The 23,152-nt window shown below is 41.1% G+C and overlaps 1 protein-coding gene across 3 annotated transcripts in view; it reads right to left on the bottom strand.

The window, feature by feature from the left end:
• GNPTAB (N-acetylglucosamine-1-phosphate transferase subunits alpha and beta) overlaps positions 1 to 23,152 on the bottom strand; it is a 1,418,669-nt gene that overhangs the window by 1,008,615 nt on the left and 386,902 nt on the right. For all 3 annotated transcript variants that reach the window (XM_044087751.1, XM_044087750.1, XM_044087752.1), the window contains exon 7: positions 13,485 to 13,619. In XM_044087751.1, coding sequence (XP_043943686.1) covers positions 13,485 to 13,619 — 135 coding nt within the window. The remainder of the gene's footprint in view (positions 1 to 13,484; positions 13,620 to 23,152) is intronic.

Here is a 23,152-nt window from a genome sequence, read left to right as displayed (position 1 = left end):
CTGAGTTTCTGAATTACTTCAGTTAATCAGAAATGTCTACAGAAACTAGCTGTGGGTTAAAGCACATATGCCCAAACTTTTCTGTGCCATATACAAGAATGTAGGAAAACAGAAACTGATCTCTCCACGAAACAGCATTTGAGCCATATACAAGAACTTTGGAATATCCTCAGGACTTGCCCAATCAGCATCAATTCTTGTCAGTACACAGTAGAAAGTCTACTACAAAATGGAACGCATGATACGCACATCAAATTATACAAGTTATTTGTGTATTTGTGTGTTTGTGTGTACATCTGTATACATTTATATGTATATACACACACATTTTATCTAGCAACAGCCACCTTTTTCCAATTTTTGTACATGGGGCCAGGGTATCGTGTTAGTTTTTGCCAGCTCTCTTAATTCAATGCCACACTCCTGCCTTCTTCAACACTCATGCCTGACTGTCGCAGATCTTCTTTCACACAATCCATCCAACTCTTTGCTGGACGTCCTCACTTCCTGTTACCTTCCTTCCCGTCTGTCTCAAATCTTCCTCACCAGATTGTCTTCTGCTTTTCTGTACGTGTCCAAAGCAACGCAATCTTTTCCCTTTGATCTTTTCTGCAATTGGAGTTAACCTTGGCTTCTGCTCTTATGTCCTTCATTTCTTTGTCTATCCCACAGTGTGCATCCTACCACCCTTCTCAGGCACTTAATTTCCATCACATCTAGCTTCTACAACTGCTCTGCATTTACTGTCCAGGTTTCTGTTCCATACAGTAGTACTGGTCGCACCACTGTCTTGTACACCTTATTTTTCAGCTTCTTCGTCATTCTTCTCTCATAGACTACACCAGACACACTATGCCAGTTGGCTGCAGCCACTCAGATTCTAGCTTTGACCTCTTCATTCAGACTTCCCTTCTCCTCAACCACCCCTCAGATACCTGAAGCTGCTTACCCGTTTCAATATCTTCCCTTCTATCTCTCTTCTCAGCTTCTTCTGATTTTCCCAGTTTGCTGCCATTACCACTGTCTTATCTGTGCTTAGTTTCATTGCATGTGCCATCAGTTTTGCATTCCATTCTCCTATCCTTTGCTGAAGTTCTAGCTCAGAGTTTGCCTGTAATACAGCATCATCTGCATACAGCAACTTTGTTGATCTGCCCCTCCGACCTGTTGGCTAATGTAGTCATCACCAATATGAATAGCAGTGGGCTCAGAGCTGACCCTGGTGTACACCCACTCCCACTGGAAACCCCTCTGTGAAGCCAAACACTGTTCATACTTGAGTCATTGGGTCCTTGTACAAAACCTGCACTAATTCTACCAATGTTTCTGGGATATCAAACCACCACAGTACTGCCAGATCAGCTTTCTTGGGACCTTGTCGTATTCTTTCTCCAAGTCTAGGAATACCCAGTTGGACTCTCTCCTCATCTCTAGCTTTTTCTCAAGTATCTGTCTCACTGCAAACACCAGGTCAATTCTGCTGCATCCTGATCTGAATCCAAACTGCTCATCTCCCATCTTACATTCTACTACTCTACATATCCATTTATCAATCATCCTCTCCAGAACTTTCATGCAATGTGATAGGAGTTTGATGCCTCTGTACTGGCCACAGTTGTGGATGTCCCCTTTGTTCTTGTACACTGGCACGAGTATGCTTATTCTCCAGTCATCTGGGATATCCCTTTCTCTCCACACTGCTATGAGTACCCTCAGCAACCATTTCTCCCCTCTCTCACCCAGTATCTTTATCATATCTGCTGTGACCTCATCTGAGCCTGCTGCTTTCCCTGACTTCATTCTCCTTAGTGCTGTTCTTACTTCTTCTAGGGTGGGCTCCTCTTCTTCTCTCATTGTAGGTTGTTTCTGGAGCAGTACAGCTTCTGTGGGGTTTTCCTCATTCAGAAGCTGCTGGAAATACTCCTTCCATCTGCCTTTGATGTCCTGTGGACTGGTAAACAGGTTGTCACTGGCATCCCTTATGAAGGGTGTCTGATTATCTTCTTTATCTTTCTGTCTTTGCCTGATGCAGTTTCTTTGTGCCACTTACAGAGTCGCTTTCCAGAAGTTGGTAGAGTGCCTCTGATGCCCTATTCTTTGCTACTGCAACTTCTTTCTTAGCTTCTTTGTTAGCCAACCAGTAGTCCTTCCTAGCCTGGTCAGTATTTTCTATCTCCCACTTCTTCCTACATGCCTTCTTTCTTTTGATGACTTCCTAGACTTCGGCATTCCACCACCAGCTTTCCTTATGTACCTTATCTCCATATACCTGGCTCGGCCATATATCTTTTCTGTAGTCCTGATATATGCTGTTTTTAGGCACTGTCATTCTTGTTCAACTCCACCTACTTCCGCCTCTTCTTGGGGTATTGGAGCCCTGAGTAATTCCTTGAACTGTTGTATTTTCTCTCCAGTCAACTTCTAGGTCTTCAGCCTGGTCTCTGTTGACAGTAGAGCCTTCTCTGACCACTACTTGCAGCTGACTGTGGCAACTAGTGGTTTATGCTGTGGGACGACTGTTTTACTGGGGATGATGTTGCAATCATGTATTCTACTCCAGTGCATTTTCCTTACTAGAAGGAAGTCTACCCAAGTTGCATGTTGGCTACTCTTGTATGTGATCTTGTGACTATCTCTTTCTGAACCATGTGTTGACTACTATCAAGCCATTTGCCAGACAGAAATCTAGAATGGCTTCTTCTTTATTCATGTTGCCCGACCCATGTGGACCCAGGCAGTCCTCATATCCTATTCTGTCTGTCCTAATATGTGCATTCAAGTCACCCATTATCAATACCAATTCATGTTGGCCTGCTTTATCTAGTAGGCCCTGCAACTCCTGACTGAATGCACTCTTTTTCTCACTATCACAACCCTGCTGTAGGGCATAGGCTGAGATTATGAATACTGCCCTATCATTACACTGGAGTCTGCCTGCCATGAGTCTGTCATTAATTCTGATTATATCCCTCACTGCCTTTTGAAGCCTCTCTCTCACCACAATTCCTACATCATTTCTAGCCTGTCCCCCTTCTAAGTAGTAGAGTCTGGATCCCAAGCCCAGTGGCTTTGCTGCACTGCCCTTCCATCCCGTCTCTTGGATACGTAGGATGTCCAACCTCCTCTGTATCATCATGTCATCCACTTCCAAGCTACGTCCTGTTAGTGAACCAACATTAAGCATAGCAATTCTCAGTTTAGGTTTGGCAGGTTGGTTGGTTTTATGTCCAGCTTTTGCTCAACACAGCTATCCCCAGGTAACCCAGGCTGGGCAACTAGACACCGTCCGGCCGGTAGCTTACTGACCCAGGGCTGCTGGGCTTTATGGCGGGCGCACACTGGCCAATAGGGGCACATATATCCCCTCCCACCATTAGCAAGGATCCCTGGCGTAGGTCAGAGTAGGCCAGGTCCTCAACCCACTTATCACCGGTAACTACCCTTGCCCATTTTGGCAATATTAGTCAACATGACCAAATCACCCAGAGCCATATTTTACACCGTTGAGTGGCTAGCCCTGCCACGGCATGCAATCTGTGATCAGTGTTCCCCTGTCTTGAGGGTACTGCACGCAACACAGTAGATGCCCATAGCGGTTGGGTCTTGTACAACTCTTTCCCCTATAGGGTACCATGTAGAATCTGTGCTGCTGCCCACGGCTCCATTCATTGGTGAGTTTGAGATGGAAATGCTTAGCATGCTTTTCAAATGTGGGAGAAACTCCATGGAGACACAGGCAATGGTCAGAGGTCAGGACCGAACCTTGTACCTTGTGCATGGTAGACGAAGACCTTAACCTTATGCCAACTGGTCTCAGTCTCAGCTGCTATATTCCTGGTGCTACCCAGTAAAGCCATATGACAGCCCTTTCTGAAAAGTTACTCTGCAGTTGTAAGCTTCTTCTAATGATCATGCTTAAAGTGAAGCAAGACCTACTATGAAAGTTTAACACATCTGCAGATGAAATTAATCAACATGCATTTTATACCAATAGGGAGTCCAGTTAAGCAGGGAAGGCTTACTGTGAATGTAACAAACACATATTAAGCAGCGTGACACGGTATAAATATTTAGTCTTGCTCTACCTACTTAGGACCATTTATGGGTAAATAATTACACTTGTGTTCTGTATATCTACAAAGTCTTTACTCCTAACAATGTTTCATATACTGCAGATGTGTTGTCTGAAGGCCAGTTACACACGTATTTAACAATGAGGAGTTACGGTGTGCAGTGGAATGTACAGCTGTTGCCCTCTTGAAAGAATTAAGCTAAAGATGATGATGACGATGTGCAGTGGGATGTACAGCTGTTGCCCTCTTGAAAAAATTAAGCTAAAGAAACCCACTTCATACTTGACAAAATAACTGTCATGCACATCTTGATAAAGTGGTTCTTCTTGGAAGCTTGGCATGTACCTTCCCTTTTAAAACTTTATACAGTTTGTTATGTGTGAGAAAATGTATAGCACACTCCACTGTGTACTGAGATTTAAATATCAAGTAAAGTGTTATATCATTTAGTCCACCAAATTGAGACTACAGAAGTAATTGATGAAAAAGCACTAATATACCCACAGCTCTTGGGCTAACATAAATCTTCAGCCATTCTTACTATGTAGAACACCAGTGACCACACAGACAGACACACACACAGACACAGACACACACAAAATAAATATAAAATTATTATAGGATGCCTAAAAGTAAAAAAGATAACATTTACAGATAATAAACACATACTGACAAACTGTAAAGGTTTCTGGAAAGTACACTCATCTCTCTCAAGCCAAAAATTAATAAGTAAATTAATAAGTTAATTTCCTAAAGCAAGACATGCTCTTTGACCTTAAGTGCATTTGTGAGAGTACTGCATTGAAGTTTTTGAAGTAAAAGCTGAAAGTACATGTCTACAGTAGTGGAGAAATCATTCTATGTCGTATAACTTACAAAGATATGGCATCAAGGTCCAAGGAGGTCATTGTTCCTCTATATTTAGCATTCATTAGACCTATCAGCAAGCACAATGCTTTGAGGTATGTACCTGACCAGGCACATCCAACAATTGGAATGTCCACAGAGGTTCCTCACGAAAAGATTACAGGGCATGAAAGTAACACGTCCTATGCAGAAACGCCTCAAAACACTATCCCTGTAGTCAGTCTCCTACAGGCTGTTGAGGGGAGAATTATGTCTGGATTACAGGGCATTGTCAGACCTCACCCTGATGGACCTCCTGCATATCTGCAAAAGCAAGAGCATCAGAATTACCGTTCTACCCCTTCTCTGAACAGGCTACCCATCCATGTGAAATACAGTTCCTCTCTAACCCAATTCAAGTACAACTTGGACAACTGGATGGGGGACAGGAAATGCATCCCCGGTTTGGCACCTATGTCTCTAATGGACACAGGTAGCCAACAAATGTTTGATCCTCCAGGTCCCTGCTTTTAAACGTTTCATCTCTTAAGCCCTGCTTACACTTATCAAAGGTACCAGAAGGCCCTTGAGGTCGTTAGCCTAAGTACATACCTATGAACCTATAAGGGGGAAACAACATCTTTAGGATACCATCAACTATAAATGTCTGTTTTAATGTTGGCCTGACTCTGGGATAAATAAAAATGCTACAATGAAATTTAATTTGTTGGGTCCAAAATAAAGAAAGTACAGTTTTGTAAAATCTTAACATAACAGTAGATGCCCTTTCCTTCATTGTTGCAGTATTCATAACCTTTGGGATTCCCTGCCTCGGGCAGCCTGATGTCCAGCCAGTATACCAAAGCCTACTGTTGCTTTAAGGCACGTCGTACGTCAAATGTATGCTCCTTGCATAATGTAAGGCATAAAGGAGACATCCAGATGTACCATCCTCAGAACTAATAGCCCCAGTAGGAATGCCAGTCTAAGTAAAATCAAGAGGTAACCAGTACATCTAGGAAGGAAATGGACCAGGGGGGGGAGGAGGGAGGGAGTGAATACTACAACAGCGAAGGGAAGGACATTTAATGTTATGGTAAGATTTTATACAACTGTACTATGTTCTTCCATTCACATGTTGCAGTATTTGTAACCTTTGGGAGAGGTCCAAAGCTCAAGGAGAAACTTGGTAGGAGGAAGGAGCAGCAGAGCCCTCTAGGAAGCCATGAACAATGGCCGTAGCAAAACCAACTATAGCTCTGGAGATTCCATCCAACTTGTAGTGCTTGGTAAAAGTATGCACAGAAGTCCAGGTAACTGCCTCAAGAATAGACTTAGTATCCAAACCCTTGAAAAAACATCAGAAGAAGCTACAGCCCTAGTAGAATGAGCTTTCACAGACGAAGGCAGGCTCTTGCCATGAAAAGTATAACAAAAAGAAACAGCCTTTGAGATCCAAGAAGAAGGAATTTGCTTGGATACAGCCAATTTGAGGGACCTAGGAGAAAAACAAACTAATCAGATTTTCTAATGGACTTAGTCTTATCCAAATAAAATCTAAATTGTCTATGCGCATCCAACGTATGCAGCACCCTCTCACTGACAGATTTTGGAGAGGGGGAAAAAGTAAGTAAAAGAACAGACTGATTAAGTGGCAACTCATTAACCACCTAAGACATAAAAGAAGGATAGGTATGCAAAGAAACTCTGTTTATATGAAACACCAAAAGAGTAGGACAAGCCGTAAGTGCTTGAAGCTCAGATACTGGTCTGGCAAACGTATGGGCCAACAAAAGAACACTCTTCCAAGACCAATGTTGCAAGGAAGCTGAAGCAGCAGGCTCAAAAGGAGTCTGGATCAACTTCTCCAAAACAAAATTAAGATCCCAGGGAGATGGAACAAGCTTCTTGGGAGGCCTCATATAAAGGACACTTTTAAGGAATTGTTCAGCTTCAAATCTAGAAGCTAAAGGAGGAGATAAAGACAGACAAGCAGAGACAGCGGACAAGTGGTCCTTAACAGAAGAATAGACCAATCCAGCACTGAGCAGGTCACACAAATGAGAAAGAACCAAAGGAAAATCCACAGTAAGTGCATCCGGGTTACAAGAGAGATATAAAACAGAAAACCGCTTCCATTTGGATAAGTAGGACTTCCTAGTATTGAATTGCCTGGCCTCCTCCATGACCCTAAGCGCATCATCATAAAAGAGTTGTCCATGTGGAATCAAAATCCTATTACCCGCAGTAATAGGACAGGTGGGGATGGATGAGAGATCCCTTGTCTTGTGTGAGTATGTCCACTCTGTGAGGTAATTTGTGATAACTGCCCCTGCCTAAATCCAGAAGAAAAGGGAACCAATGCTGCCTCGGCTAAAAGGGAGTCAGCAACAAGATTTTGGGAGTGTTCTGTTGAATTTTGAACAGGACTTTTAGAATGAGAGGAAGGGGAGGGAATGCATAAACAAACACCCCCTTCCAAGAAAGAGAGAGGGCGTCCACCACCCACACCACAGATCCTGGGACTCTGGCACAAAATAGAGGATGTTGTCTGTTCAGAGGGGAGGCAAACAGATCTACTTGAGGAGTACCCCACCAGTGGACAATGTCCAGAAACACATCCCTGTGAAGCATATATTCATGGGATTTCATTAAGGACCTGCTCAGAGTGTCCACCACAACGTTTTGACATTAGAGAGTGTAAACTGCCTGAAGAGTAACTTGATACCGGACAGCAAGGTCCCATACCAGAACTGCCAAATGGCAAAGAAGGTAAGATCTTCTTCCCCCATTTGTTTATATACCACATCACTGTAGTATTGTCTGTAAATACCTTGAGAGGTCCTGGGGCGAAAAGAGGATGAAAAATCTAAAGAGCGAGCAGAAAAGCTCTCATAGCTTTGACACTGATGTGCTCCTTTTGTTGAAGAGGCGACCAGGCCTCCTGTACCTTTAGGGAGCCAAAAAGTGCTCCACATCCCACATCTGAAGCGTCTGTGAACAGCTGCTGACAGGGAAGAGGGGGATGAAAAGGGAGCCCTGGACTTAGACAGCTGCTGGATCCACCAGTGAAGTTTCTTCTTGAGACAAGGAAGAGGAGGAACTACAAAGTCTAGAAAATGTGCACATTGAAGCTAAACTGACTTCAGAACCTAGTGAAACTTTCTCATGTGGAGTTTGGTTAGAGGGAGCACAAGAATAGTGGATGCCATGAAACCTAGAGCTCTCAAACTCCCTGGCTGTAATGGAGGCCAGAGGAAGAAGAGTTTGAAAGAAGGAAATGAGAGTTAAGGCCATGGGAGGAGGTAGAGATGCCAGCATAGACACTGTCTGAATCCTGCAACCTAGAAAAACATAATTCTGAGTAGTAGTCAGAGAAGACTTTTTGAAGTTTATTGTGAACCCCAGGATCTGAAGAAGAGAAATGGCAAAAATGAAGATTTTGCAACAGGATCTCTGAAGAGGAGGCCTGAATCAGCAGGTTGTCCAAGTAAGGAAATACTTAGATCCCCTGAAGCCTGCAAAAAGGCAATCACATGAGAGAGGCATTTGGTGAATACCCTTGGGGCAGTAGAAAGGACAAAGGGCAAGCAGAGAACTGAAAATGCCAGGAAGGAACAGAGAAATGAAAAACCTTCCTGAAATGGGGATAGCTCGGAATATGGAGATAAGCATCTTCGAGATAGAGAGACACAATACAAGTCTCAGGAAGCAAAAGAGGAAACAGAGTCTGAAGGGACAACATTCAAAAAGTGGGCATCTTCAGAAAAGTGTTTAGATGATAGAGGTCTAGAATTTGTCTCCAAGTGCCCCCTATTCTGGAAACAATAACCATTCCGGAGTAAAACCTTCTCTTCCTTTGGGACACAGGCACCTCCTGAATAGTACCCAGAGTCAAAAGGTTTCAAAGTACCTCTGGGAAAAAGGGACTTGTTCCCGAAGAGGCTGAGGAATGGTAATAAAAGGGGAGCAGGATTTCCACACCATGAGATACCCCTGGTAAATAATGAACAGCATCTAAGAATTCTGAGTAATCTGAAGCCATACAGGAAAACAGAGAGAGAAAAGCGAAGAGAAAGAGGAACATAGTTGGGAAGAGACAGATTGTCAGACAGCACCTGGTTTATCTAGAAAGGAAGACTTCTGAGTCCCTGAAGACTGAGTAGCCTTAGCAGGAAGAGCCCATTTGCCACTTTTATTGCCCTTAGTAGGAGGGTGAGACTGCCTGCGAACAAAGGAAGGCTTATAGGGGTAGTTTCTTTAAAATTTAGGAACAGGAAAGACAAACACATGTTTGCATTCCTGTAAGACCCTCCCCTTATCCTGAAGGGACTTGAACCAGCAGCAGCTTCCACAAACAAGTGGTTATTATCAAAAGGGACATCCATCAACTCAGCCTTGATATCGTCAGGCAATGGTTGAAGTCAAAGCCAAGAATACCTCCTCATCATTGAACCAAAAGCAGCAGCCCTAGAAGAGGCATCTGCTGCATCATAACTACACTTGATGGAAAGATGAACCACCTGAAAGGAAGTCCCTATAAGGTAAAGAGCAGAAGTCTTACTGTCAGAATCTGGGAGATCAAAAATAACCTGACAAGCCTGAAAAAGGAACAATAATTACTGGTCAGTCCAACTGTATAACAAACACAGCCCCCAGAGAAGCTGAAACAGTCCGAGTAAGGATAATCATGCACTGGCACAGAAAAAGTTGAATTTCTTCTTTAATACCAACTGTTAAAACCTTATAAAATCACAAACAGGCTGAGCGCTTTCATCTACACCCGTAGATTTCTTCAGAACTATTTGTGAAAGCTTTGCATCATAATTTATGCTCTAACTAATCCAATTAAAACATCACATTTATTACATAATTAAAAACACTTGATGATTAATCTGTCACAAAATACGTAAAGTGCACAGTGCTGAATTCCCTTAATAAATATTACTATGAATCTGTACACTTGTAAATTAATTCAAAAAAATATATGTATATTAACATTTACCTAAACTGTAAAATGCTCAAAATTAAATATTTTATATTTAATTACAACAATATTAATTCAGTATCAACTGTTGAAAAACTTCAAGGCAAATAAATGTTTCCCCATCTCCTATTGCCTTAAATATAAACACAAGGACTAAATAAATACTATTGACCTGGACAGGAAAGAATTTTTTGTTATTTGTCCAACATAGGTTTTATCGATATATTGTAATTTAGCCCTGGACTTTCTGATGCATTCAATTTAATTTGCCAGCGTGTCTCCTTTTCCATTATTTTTTTCTTAATATTCCCTCCCCTGGGGTTTGGTTGAACCTGTTCCAATATACCAAATTCGAAGGACTTGCATTCTTTATGAGCTTCACAATGCCTCCATAAAGCATTATTTCCATCATGTTTTCTCATCTTATAACAATGCTCATAAATTCTATTTCTCAAGCATCTGGTAGTCATTCCTACATAATAACTGGGGCATGTTTGACACTTCGCTAAATATATAACATTTTTAGTTCTACAATTCCCCTTGCAGAAGGTAATAGTGCCTGAAAAAGGAGAATTAACACATACCTGGATATATAGGTCTGATAATTAATAGCCCAAAAAGCCAAGGTAGCAGAGGTATCAACATTCCTACTTAGCCTTTCCATGGTTCTTTATCAGAAGGCAATAACTTGGGCAAAGGAAGCAAATGAAATGGCTTGTCAGAGGGTACAGATACCACTGAGGGGTTAGTGAAGCAGGCCATTTGTACATGTTACAGTCCTTAGGCACCCTATAAAACCTATGAGGTTTCTTGAGAGCAGAGGGCAGCAAATCAGGAGCTTTAGCGGCATTAGAAAATGCAGCCAACAAAGCAGCTAAAATGAGAGGAACAGCAAAAGGTTTTGGAGATTCCATCTGCAGCAACTCATAGTACCTCTTATGGAGTTCAAAGACTAAAGCACAATCCGATTTAAAAAATTCCATCATCCTGGAAATTGTGACCCTGAACAATATTTCTTCAAAGGGAGTATCAGGACTGTTAGATTCCTCTTCCTCTGACCCACAGTCCAAAGGAGAATGAATTTGGGAAGAGTAAACATGGAATTCTTCATCAGAATCAACCCCCTCCTCAGAGAAATCCTGTTCCATTAGGCCTTTTAAAGGGAGTAGAGGACCAAGGGGGGCTGGAACAGAATCCCCCTGAGGAGGTTTTAATGCCATCAAAAGCATTAAACAAACCCTGAGTGAAGGTCTGCCACTCACTCTGTAGATCCTTAGGATCAGGAGGAACATGTTTAGTTTTTTTGCTTTTTCTTTAATGGGATGTCTGCCCTGTAAAATGTATAAGGCTCTGACCCACAGCGGTATTCAATAACAGAAGTTGGGACTTCTTCTCTAACTAAAGTCTGAGGAACACTCATAGGCCCCTTGGAAATAATCAACAATAGTTCCCTCTGAACATCTGAAAAGGACATCTGCAAAGCCTCATCAGATGTGCTGAAAGCCAGATCCCCAATGGCCTCCAACCCAGTTGTGCCAAAGGAATCCAACAACAAAGCCAGGCGAACCTCCAGGTTCTCACTGACCTTGGGAGAAATGTCAAGCAGAGGCTGGACAGGGGAAGATTCCAGTCTTAGTTCTTCTTCCCTAATGGCTGACCCTTGGGGTAGAAGTTCCTACCATGGCATCCTTGGTGATAAGCTTAAATTGCTAATTCTCCAGATACAAAGCAAGGGAAGAGAGCCAACTTTGGAGAGTGTTCGGAATGAAGGCTTGACAGACAGAGCAGGTCATATGGTCATGAGACGCACCTAGGCAAAATAAACACACTTTGTGGTGGTCTTTATGGGAAAGTCTGTCTCCCGCACTGGCATTTACCCTTCCTTCCTGGATGGCATTAACCCCAGAAACAACTCAGAGATCAGCAAACAGAACGACAAAGGTGTTCAGACTAAAGCTTGAGAGATGCGTTCGGACTGGCTGCAAGGATATAGGCATTCAGACTGATGATCGAGAGATGTGTTTAGACTAGCAGCAAACAAGTTCTGAGGATGGTATGTCTGAATGTCACCTTTATGTCCTAAACTATGTGAGAAGCATATGTGTGATGTGTGGCATATCTTAAAGCAACAGAAGGTTTTTGTATACTGGCTGGAAGTTGGGCTGCCCAAGGCAGGGAATCCCAAAGGTTATGAATACACATGAATGGAAGAACATCACATTTACTGCATATTCTTTGACTATGGGGGGATAATGTGAGAGCATATAAAATAATACTGTTCAAAATGTATTATGGCATTAGCAAAAAATGAGGTTAACAATGAAGTGTCAGTTCCATAGATGCTACTGGCTTGGAGATACTCTGCTCCTTCTCCTGTTTTTTTTTTTTTTAATCAAATGTACAGCCTATAACAGACTGCCTTGTAGTATACATACCACTGGGTTAAAACTTGACACAGAAAAACTTAGAAGCACATCTCACAAACTTCATCGTCTTCCTTTCTCCTTTCAGTTCTTCTAAAACTGTATAAATTATTTGTTACAACATCTGCACAAGTGCCATCCTGTGCCAGTGGTGCAGTGGGACAAAGCCATGACTATGGCCAGACAATCCAGATTCAGACGGCAACTCTGGTGCTTGTCAGCACAGGCAGGGAGAATAAACATTTCAACCCTGGGGAGGAAGATGGAGGGTGCACACTCAGGGGAACATGCCCATAGAATTATTTCACCATTGGAGGCCAGAGAAAGAACACTGTCATGCCTAGAGTGTGTAGGCAGGGCTGTAGCTGAAGTAAACGCCTTGAAGACGTGAGGGGAGATACAGCCTTGATGCCCATTGCATATCTCTACCCATGGGTTGTCACTAGGCATACGCAAGGGGATATGAACAAAAAATAATCTTAGACCATCCCATTGACTATCTAAATGCACGTCTCTGCTAGCTGACACCATCAGTGATGGGAAAATTAAAGAACTGATGATCAGCAGACAGCAAGGGCAAAGAGAAGTAAAAGTATGCATATATCCCTACCATGACTTTTTGGAGATGACGAGTGCCTTTCCACCAACGAACTAAATATGAAAAACTCTGAGGTCACTCCACTGTGGTAAAAATCAGAAAATGTTACACACTATGGTCTCAGAGTTCAAGAATAATGTCCATCTAAAATCATTCAAGCTTAATTAGAGAAATTAAAGGCTTGGTGTGTGCTAGTCAGTAAACATAACTAAAGAGATAAACTGTGACAAAGGGCATCTTATAAGTTGCCCTTTAGTCAGGAAGAGAAAATAACACCACATACTTAAAAAAATCTAAATTTAACATATACCTAACTGCTGCTACTCTTTGCCTGGCAAAAGCTGTGTGTGCTTTTGTTTTTCTGTCGTTAAAGCATTACAAAAGGAGAAATGGCAAGTCAGTCTCCAAACCAAATGATGTACTGCGGCACTGATTTTTAAGTTCCTAAGTTGCCCTATTCTGTAAATGTAGGATTCAAATTTCAGTACAACAATTTCTTAGATGTATCCTAAAGACAACTAGTAAATCAGTCCTACTGCTCCATCAAAGCCTCTTACCTGTTTTATTCTAGGTGTCATGAACTCTGGCAGCTTTGCTTTTAGCTGAGAAGTTTCTTTAAATGTTGCTGGGAATCCACTAAGGAAAGCCAAATCTTGCATTAATACCAAACCAGGTGTCTCCTTATCTGTTGTCTACAGGAAAAAAAAAATCAAACAAAAATGGCTTAACACCAATACTAAAATAAAAGGAACTTTGTACATTTTCAGTGTAGTACAGCTAAGACTAGTTAGCTGAACAGATTTCTCTTCATTTGTAGCAAAACTGCCACTATTTTTTACATCTATGCTCCTGGGAAGTTGCATGTGTGTGTGTGTGTGTGTGTGTGTGTGTGTGTGTGTGTGTGTGTGTGTGTGTGTGTGTGTGTGTGTGAAATTCTAGATGAAGAAAGCAGAACTCTTACAAGTACAGTATTACAATGTTTTAAAGTCTGTATTTGCTACATGCCGGTGATCTTCCTTTGCACAGTTAATTATAATTTTTCTGTTACTGCTCAACACGAAAGACTGTACTTGCCAAGTATACTCCATCATTAACACAGAATTCAACTAATACCTCATCCTATCTTTCTACCAGTCAAACAGGTGATCACTAACATGCAAAAAATACTGGCTACAGCCTAAAAGCAAAAATAATCCATGACAGCTATTCTGAAACAAAAAGGCAATATGATGGGCTGCACCACTGGGGGACAAGGCTGGGAATGAAGTAGGAACTGCCAGCCACAGAAGAAAGCAAAATAGCTTAAAACCTGCACTTATTTCTTGATTGAGAAGGGGAATGATATGCTGTGATATTACAAAGCAAAGACAGCTTTGGGCATTACCTAAAGCATGATGGGTACTATTAGAGATTATTACCCTGGTAACACTGCTCGGAAGGAAAACAAGAAAACCATAATGATGGGACATGCGAGGACAGATGCATTTGATGGAGCGTGGATTGCAAAACCCCATCGCTGACTCTGTCTACAGAGTTAACCATAATGTAACATGATGGGGAAATAACATACATTAAATGCTACAAATGGGCTAAGAATCATATAAGGTGGCCTACGACAAGTTGGGGTGTATTCTACTGGAAGGAATCCAAATAAGGGATCTTAGGTCATAAACAAAAAAGGAGTGCAGTGAAGAAAAGACTTGTAAACAGAGAATCACCACACACTTCGAAGGAAAACCTCAATAAGGTCAAGAACGCTGTTTAATATCCAAGCACAGATACAAGTTAACGCTGACAAACTGCAAAAACACGTTTTAATTACTTCCTCAGAAATGCAAACACATGCCAGTGATCTACAGCTGTTAATATATACACACTAATTAAATTTAATCAGCTTAATTAACCAATAAACCTGCAGGCTTAGAGGTATACATATGTAGATATTGAACTTTTGTTCATCCTAGAAAACAGACTCTAAAATGTTGTTGTAAAATTTAAAAATACATACATACAGACATAACTAAACATTCTGTTGACATCAACTGTTTAAAAGATCACAATTAAAAACTCCTTACAGGATTTCTTTAAAATTAGTTGGAACACTGAAGGCAAATATATTATGTGCTGAAAATCCATAGAAAGTGAACTATGGCACCATCTCCTGGACAGAATAAGTAGTTCAAAGAGATAAAGTAGAACTGAAGATTTAATAAATGTCTTGAACTACAAAAGTGTTGTGATTCAAGTTGTTTAACTGAAAATCATAATAAAATATAGTTATCATAATAACTTTTATGTAGTATTTATGTTCAATGCAGTTAACCACAAACTTCAAGTGTTGAGTAAAAGTAGAAAATAGAAAATAGGGAGTAGTGCAGTGGGAGAACCCATTATAACTTGGCAGATCTCATTTTCAGTACTGGCCCTAGAGAAATCATATCGTTAAGTCCCGGTGTTCTATTGGCTTCCAAAGTAAGTTGCCAGTACAGTTCTCTGTATTCCACTAAGGCCTCCCACATACCTCCCCGAGGGTCTGGTGGTACTACTTCTAGTACGAAAAATGAAAAACTACTTAGTTTACAATTCAAGCCATGTTTGTATAGTGCATTTGTCTCCTTCTTGTTTTTAATCTCGTATAGGTGTTCATAAATTCTTTGTTTTAGTTGTCTTTCACTTTTCCCTACATAAAATGATGGACATGCCCTGCATGTAGCTAAATACACTATACCTTTGGTGCTGCAATTGGCATAAGTGTTTAAAAAAATATTTTTATCTCTAGATTCTAAAAAGAATGTATTGCCAGTTGTGAGGTAGGTACAATATTTACATCTCCCACATTTATGTAAACCAGTCTTTCCTCTAGTGAATTTCAATTGCTGCCCCTTATTGAAACCACTTTCAAGAAAATTTTTAATAGTTTTCCCTTTTCTGTAAGTGTGCACAAGGGGGTCATCAAAGGTATGTTTCAGGTCAGAAAACTTAGAAAACTTGAGCCATTCTCTGTTCATTACCCTCCTAACTGTTCCCGATTGTCCATCATAGGTTGTCACAAAACCTGAGTTGAAGTTTCTAGTTTCCTTTTTGTTCCTAGATTCATCATTGAAATCTATTTTTGTTTTCCCAAGTATAGGTGCAAACCTACCTTACATTCTTTTTAGAATCTAGAGATAAAATATTTTGACGAAGATAAAATATAAAAATATTTTTTTAAACACTTATGCCAATTGCAGCACCAAAGGTATAGTGTATTTAGCTACATGCAGGGCATGTCCATCATTTTATGTAGGGAAAAGTGAAAGACAACTAAAACAAAGAATTTATGAACACCTATACGAGATTAAAAACAAGAAGGAGACAAATGCACTATACAAACATGGCTTGAATTGTAAACTAAGTAGTTTTTCATTTTTCGTACTAGAAGTAGTACCACCAGACCCTCGGGGAGGTATGTGGGAGGCCTTAGTGGAATACAGAGAACTGTACTGGCAACTTACTTTGGAAGCCAATAGAACACCGGGACTTAACGATATGATTTCTCTAGGGCCAGTACTGAAAATGAGATCTGCCAAGTTATAATGGGTTCTCCCACTGCACTACTCCCTATTTTCTATTTTCTACTTTTACTCAACACTTGAAGTTTGTGGTTAACTGCATTGAACATAAATACTACATAAAAGTTATTATGATAACTATATTTTATTATGATTTTCAGTTAAACAACTTGAATCACAACACTTTTGTAGTTCAAGACATTTATTAAATCTTCAGTTCTACTTTATCTCTTTGAACTACTTATTCTGTCCAGGAGATGGTGCCATAGTTCACTTTCTATGGATTTTCAGCATATAATATATTTGCCTTCAGTGTTCCAACTATTTTTAAAGAAATCCTGTAAGGAGTTTTTAATTGTGATTTTTTAAACAGTTGATGTCAACAGAATGTTTAGTTATGTCTGTATGTATGTATTTTTTTAAATTTTACAACAACATTTAGAGTCTGTTTCCTAGGATGAACAAAAGTTCAATATCTACATATGTATACCTCTAAGCCTGCAGGTTTATTGGTTAATTAAGCTGATTAAATTTAATTAGTGTGTATATATTAACAGCTGTAGATCACTGGCATGTGTTTGCATTTCTGAGGAAGTAATACGAAAACGTGTTTTTGCAGTTTGTCAGCGTTAACTTGTATCTGTGCTTGGATATTAAACAGCGTTCTTGACCTTATTGAGATCTTAGGTCATAAAACTAGATAAGATGTCCTATGGGCATGCAGGACCTTGGCAAAATCTTTTTTAAAGTAATAAGTACCTAATTAAGAAAATATAAACACGACCTGTGAAGATATATTTACTTTAATGCACCTTTAGTAACATGAAACTTAGAGGTGGAATCTAACCAGGAAAACAACATTTTTCAGTGGAAACTGCCACAGCTGGAAAACTGCCATTTTCGTTGAGATGCAGAAGTTTGGGGGAGCTGTGAGTAAAGAAGGGGTTATAAAGCACTCTGAGCACCTCCTACAAGAAATTCTGTCCTTTTATCTTTTTAGCATCTTATGCAAAATATGCTTTTCATGAGTCAGCCATAAAAGATAAAAAGTTGCAACAAAAGCAGCAGTGGACCTTTAATGTGGATCTGTGCCATCAGGTCTGTCCATGAAATGTAACCACAAGGCAGCACAATGCCTAATAACACAACATGGTAGCATCATTTTTGGTTTGTTCACATAACAGTGGAATAAAACTGTGGGCACTACTGCATCCACTTTAATTCTATTTATTAGACATACTATGAAACATATGGCGTCACCAGGTCTACTGAATAAAACTAAATGGTTGCATGAGTGGCCAGAGAATATGTCAATATGCCCAACATTTACTTCTTTATCCAAGTTTGTTAAGAGATATTGTGAGGACAACAAAACCTAAAGGCTGAGGTCCTGAAGAACAGCTTATGTTACAGGCAAATGCTTACATAACTGCAGTCTTCATTAAAACACTGCCAGCTACCATCTGTATTGAAGGAAAATCATACTACAGAAACAAGCTTTAGGAATGAAATTCATACTACAGCTGGTAAAGAAGGTGAAAGAAGTACCCCCTGCTGGCTATAAATAGGAGCAGTACCTAAAAACAAACTACAGAGTAGCCATACCATTCATGAATAAAATCTATTCTAACATTTCCTTCTATTCTCTGTGTAGCAGACATCAGTATGATGTTCAAGCCATTTAGATAATTATTGTATACAACTAGATGCCCCTTTTCCAGGAAGAAAGCAGATTTGATTTAGTGCACTCTTCCTGGTCCAAAGCAAAAAGTATTTAATTCAGAACTGCTTGCACAACTAACAGAACAAACAGTACTTCTCTTAGAATGACATAAATGGCATATAAATTACACAGTAAATGCATCTGACATGCCTTTTGTCATATTGCACTTGTTTGTTATAGTTGTGGCACTTGTTACTCTTCATGCTTATTTTCTTTGCTTATAACGGCTGAATAAAGGCAATTCAAAATAAAATTAGATAAAACTGAATTAATTTCCTCCTAAGAGAGTAACAGGTTCATAAAGTAATTTTAATTCTAGGCAATTTCTTTTTCATGAGATTCAAACCCTGTACTTCTTGCATGTGAAGTAAGCACCTTAACCATTATGTCAAACACAAACCTCTATGAAAAACTCCAATAATGCAAAGTAAATACAAATATCTGAGGAAAACAGATATTTAATGAGAGTTTTCTTTGTCAAAATTAAAGAATGCTTTCAAATCACAAGATATGATATGCTGACAATCTCTAGGAAAAACAATGACAGATGAAAATATATTTTTTTTAAATACAGAAATGCAAATAAGCTGTGGGTAACTTCATTTGAAAGCAAGTCATACGCTTCTAAAACAACACAGTCCAAAGGAGAAGGAATTTGGGAAGGGTAAACATGGAATTCCACATCAGAATCCAACTCCTCCTCAGAGGAATCCTGTTCCATGGGCCTTTTAAGGGGAGTAGAGGACCAAAGGGGCTGGAACAGAAACCTCCCTAAGGAGGTTTTAATGCCATCAAACCATTAAACAAACCCTGAGTGAAGGGCTGCCACTCACTCTGTGGATCCTTAGGGTCAGGAGGAACATGTTTAGTTTTTTGCTTTTTCTTAAATGGGATGTCTGCCCTGTAAAACTTAGAAGGCTCTGACCCACGGCGGCATTCAATAACTGAAGCTGAGACTTCTTCTCTAAGTAAAATCTGAGGAACACCTACAGGCCCTTTGGAAATAATCAATTGTAGTTCCCTCTGAACATCTGAAAAGGACGCCTGCAAAGCCTCATCGGCCGTGCTGAAAGCCAGATCCCCACCAGCCTCTAACCCAGTTGTGCCAAAGGAATCCAACAACAAAGCCAGACGAACCTCCAGGTTCTCACTAACCTTTGGAGAAATGTCAAGCAGAGGCTGGACAGAAGATGCACTGAAGACCAAGTAGCAGCATCAAGGATGGAATTGGTGTCCAACCCCTTGAAGAAGGCACCAGAAGAAACAACAGCCATACTGGAATGAGCTCTAACAGAAGTACACAGAGATTTGCCATGAAAAGTGCAACAAAGTGAAACAGCCTTCAATACCCAGGAGAAGATGATTTGCTTAGAAACTGCAAAACCCAATGTCATGGGATGACGGAAACAAAAAGCTGATTAGACTTACAAAAACCTTAGTTTTATCCAAATAGTACCTGAGCTGTCTTTGCAAACTCATGGTAGCAGACTGAGAAGGTAAAAAGGAATGCAGTAGTACTGACTGATTCAAGGATAACTTATTTACTACCTTGGGCATAAAAGAAGGAATAGTACGAAGGGGCACCTTGTTCCTGTGGAGAAAAACAAAACAAAAATGGAGGAAAGGCCATAAGGGTGTGGAGCTCAGAAACCCTCGCTGCAGAAGTAAGAGCCGGCAACAAAAGAGGTTTCCAGGTACAATGTTGCAAAGAAGCAAAATATGCAGGCTCAAAAGCAGCCAGAATCATTTTTTCCAGAGCAAAATTAAGATCCTAAGGAGGAGGAGAAAGACAAGGAATAGGTTTCCTTGGAGGCCTAATATGCAGGAGGCCTTTACAAAATAGTTTGACCTCAAAATGAAAAGCCAAAGGAGGATTCAAGGGAAGACTAGCACAAATGGATCTTCACAGAAGAATAGACCGGGTCGGACTAGAGCAACTCACACAAAAGTAGAGGATCCCCCCACTGAAAAAGGGTCCTGGTTACCAGCATGGCACCAGACAGAAAATCTTTTCCTCTTGGATATACAAAATCTTCTGGTTGAAGGTTTCCTTGCCTCCTGTAAAACCCTGAGCACGTCCTCAGAAAAGAGGTGCCTGAAAGGGATCAAAACCTATAACCCATAGTGTCAGTTAAGAGTGGGCAAGTGAAGCTGGATGAGAGACCCCTTGTCCTGTGTGAGGAGATCCAAACGGTGAGGTAACTTATTGTGACTGCCCCTGTCCAGCTGCATTAAGAGGGGGGCCCAGTGCTGTCTTTGCCAAAAGGGAGTCTCTAGCAAGATTTTTGGGGCATCCAGCTGAACCTTCTGTAGGACTCTTGGAAGTAGAGGAAGAGGAGGGAAAGCAAAAAAGAGACATCCCCTTCCAAGGAAAAGAAAGGGCATCTGTCTTGCACACCAGATGGCATGGCACTCTGGAACAGAAGAGAGGAAGCTGCCTGTTCAAAGAGGAGACAAAAAAAGCAACATGAGGAACATCCCACTGATGGACAATGTCTAGAAACACATCTCTATGAAGCGTCCATTTGTGAGCCTGTGTTTTGGACCTGCTCAGAGAGTTAACCACTAGACTGTGCTCTGAAGTAATGTTCACTGCCTGAAGAGTCAACTGATAACTGAGAGCCACCTCCTAAGCTCAAGGAGCCATCCTACAGAGGAGTTACAATTTTGTGCCTCCCTGCTTGTTGACATATGACATGGCTGCAGTGTTGTCTTTGTACACATTCAAGGGGCCTGGAACACAGTGTGAACAACTTGAAGGGCCAAAATCAGAGCTCTCATCATCTCTATAACGTTGATAGGATTGGACTTCTGATGGAGGGTCAGAAACCCTGAACTTTCAGGTGACCAAAAGAAGCCCCCCCACCCTATGTCTGACGCATCAGTGAGCAGTTCCTGAGAAGGGACTGGAGGCTGAAAGGGCAGGCCTGGGTTAAGAGCAAACTGTTGAATCCACCACTCAAATTCCTTCAGACAGGGAAGGAGGGGTACACTGAAGTGCAGAGGGTGACAATGCTGCAATCAAACTGACTCAAGGTACCACTGAAGCTTCCGCACATGCAGTTTGGTACCACAGAGCATTGGAACAGAAGAGTCCATGAATCCCAGGGCCTGAAGAAACTCCCTGGCTGGCATGACAGTTAGAGGAAGAAAAAACTGAAAAGAAGACAGTCAATGATAAAACCTTTGGAGGTGGTCCTGAGAGGGAGTCAGGACAGACATTTGGAATTTGATAGTGTACCCCAGACTTTGAAGGAGAGAGACAGTGAACTCCAGATCCTGTGACAGGTGGCAGGGAGAAGATGCCTGAAGCAACAGGTCGTCTGCTAAGGAAAAATCTGAATGTCCTGAAGCTAGCAGAAAGCAATCACAGGAGCTAGGCATTTTGTGAATATCCTTGAGGTAGTACAGAGCCCAAAGGGCAAAGCAGAGAACCGAAAATGAAAGGAAAAAACAGAGAAATGTAAAAACTTTCTGAAAATAGGTTGAATATGTATTTGAAGGTCAGCATCTTTCAGATTCAAAGACACTAGAAAAGCCTGGGGTAGTAAGACAGGAAACCGGGATGAAGAGTAAGCATCCAAAAAGATAGGACCTTGAGAAAGTTGTTGAATAGGGAGAGATCTAGAATATGTCTCAAAGTGCCCTCCTATCAAGGAACCAACAACACCGTGTAATAAAAACCCTTTTCCACTTGGCAAAGGAGTTCAGGTCTAAAACAGAACCTAGTGGAACCACTTGGCACTCTCTTCAACCACAGTCTAAGTACTGGCTTTGTCCCAGCAGAGTGGAAAACAGCAACAGTAATTCCCTTGCACAAATGGGGTCCATCAACCGACCCTGGGAACTATAGACACATAAGCCTAACCAGCCTTATCTGCAAGGCCATGGAGAGAATCAACATGGGCCTTAACCACAAAGATATAGGTGACCTTCAAACTCTTGACCCAACCCAATCTGGCTTCATTAAGGGTAGATCATGCTTATTAAACCTGGTGAACTTCTTTGAGTATGTCACTAAAGCCCTGGATGAATGCAAATTAGTACATACAGCTTACCTTGACTCAGCTAAGGCTCTTGACAAAATTACCCACTTAGACATCACTAAGAAATTCACCCTGTTGGGAATTAACCCATATGTCACTAGATGGATAGCCACCTGGTTCACTGACAAACCACATACAATCAAAGTTTAGGATTCCACCTATACCAGCACAAGGATCTGTGCTGGGCCCCCTACTGTTTGGAATCTATTTCTCAGAAGTCTAGGCAAAAATAGGTGGCCTGTGGCTTACCAAATTTGCAAATGACTGCAAACTGGGTGCAATCATTAAGTCCCCCAATGATGTTGACATACTACAAAAAGGGCTTACACAGACAGATGATTGGTGCCAAAGACACAGACTGAAAATGCAAAAAAAATGCATTATCCCTTTCAGCAAAGAGGAAATCCCTGCAAATTACAATATTAACAGTGCCCCCTTAGCTCAAACCCTGTGGTGAGAGATTTGGGAACACAGGTTGATAGCAACCTTAACTTCGATCACCATGTGTCTACAACAGTAAGGAAAGCCTTCTATGTTGCACATCTCATAAGTAAGGGCATCACATCAAGAACTAAGGATGTTATAACTCCCCCCTGTACTCATCCCTCATCATACCATTAATACAGTACAACGCTCCCTTCTGTATGTACCTCATTAGATAACTGCAGCAGCTGGAGGGGCCTCAAAGGTTTCTCACAAAGAAAATTCAGGGCCTTCAACACATGACGTACATGGACAGACTTGAAGGGCCTCTCACTGTACTCTGTATCTCATAGACTGACAGGCAAATTGTGCCTGGCCTACAGAGCAATCTCGGACCTTGCCCTAATGAAAATGCTGCATGTTTGCAAGTCAAATGGGACAAGATTCACTCGCTCTATGGATCTTAACCTGGGTCTTCTTTA

Source organism: Protopterus annectens, chromosome 11.part0 (assembly GCF_019279795.1).
Source record: "Protopterus annectens isolate FY-2018-M chromosome 11.part0, PAN1.0, whole genome shotgun sequence".
NCBI lineage: Eukaryota > Metazoa > Chordata > Ceratodontiformes > Protopteridae > Protopterus > Protopterus annectens.
This window is presented reverse-complemented; position numbering and strand designations above follow the sequence as displayed.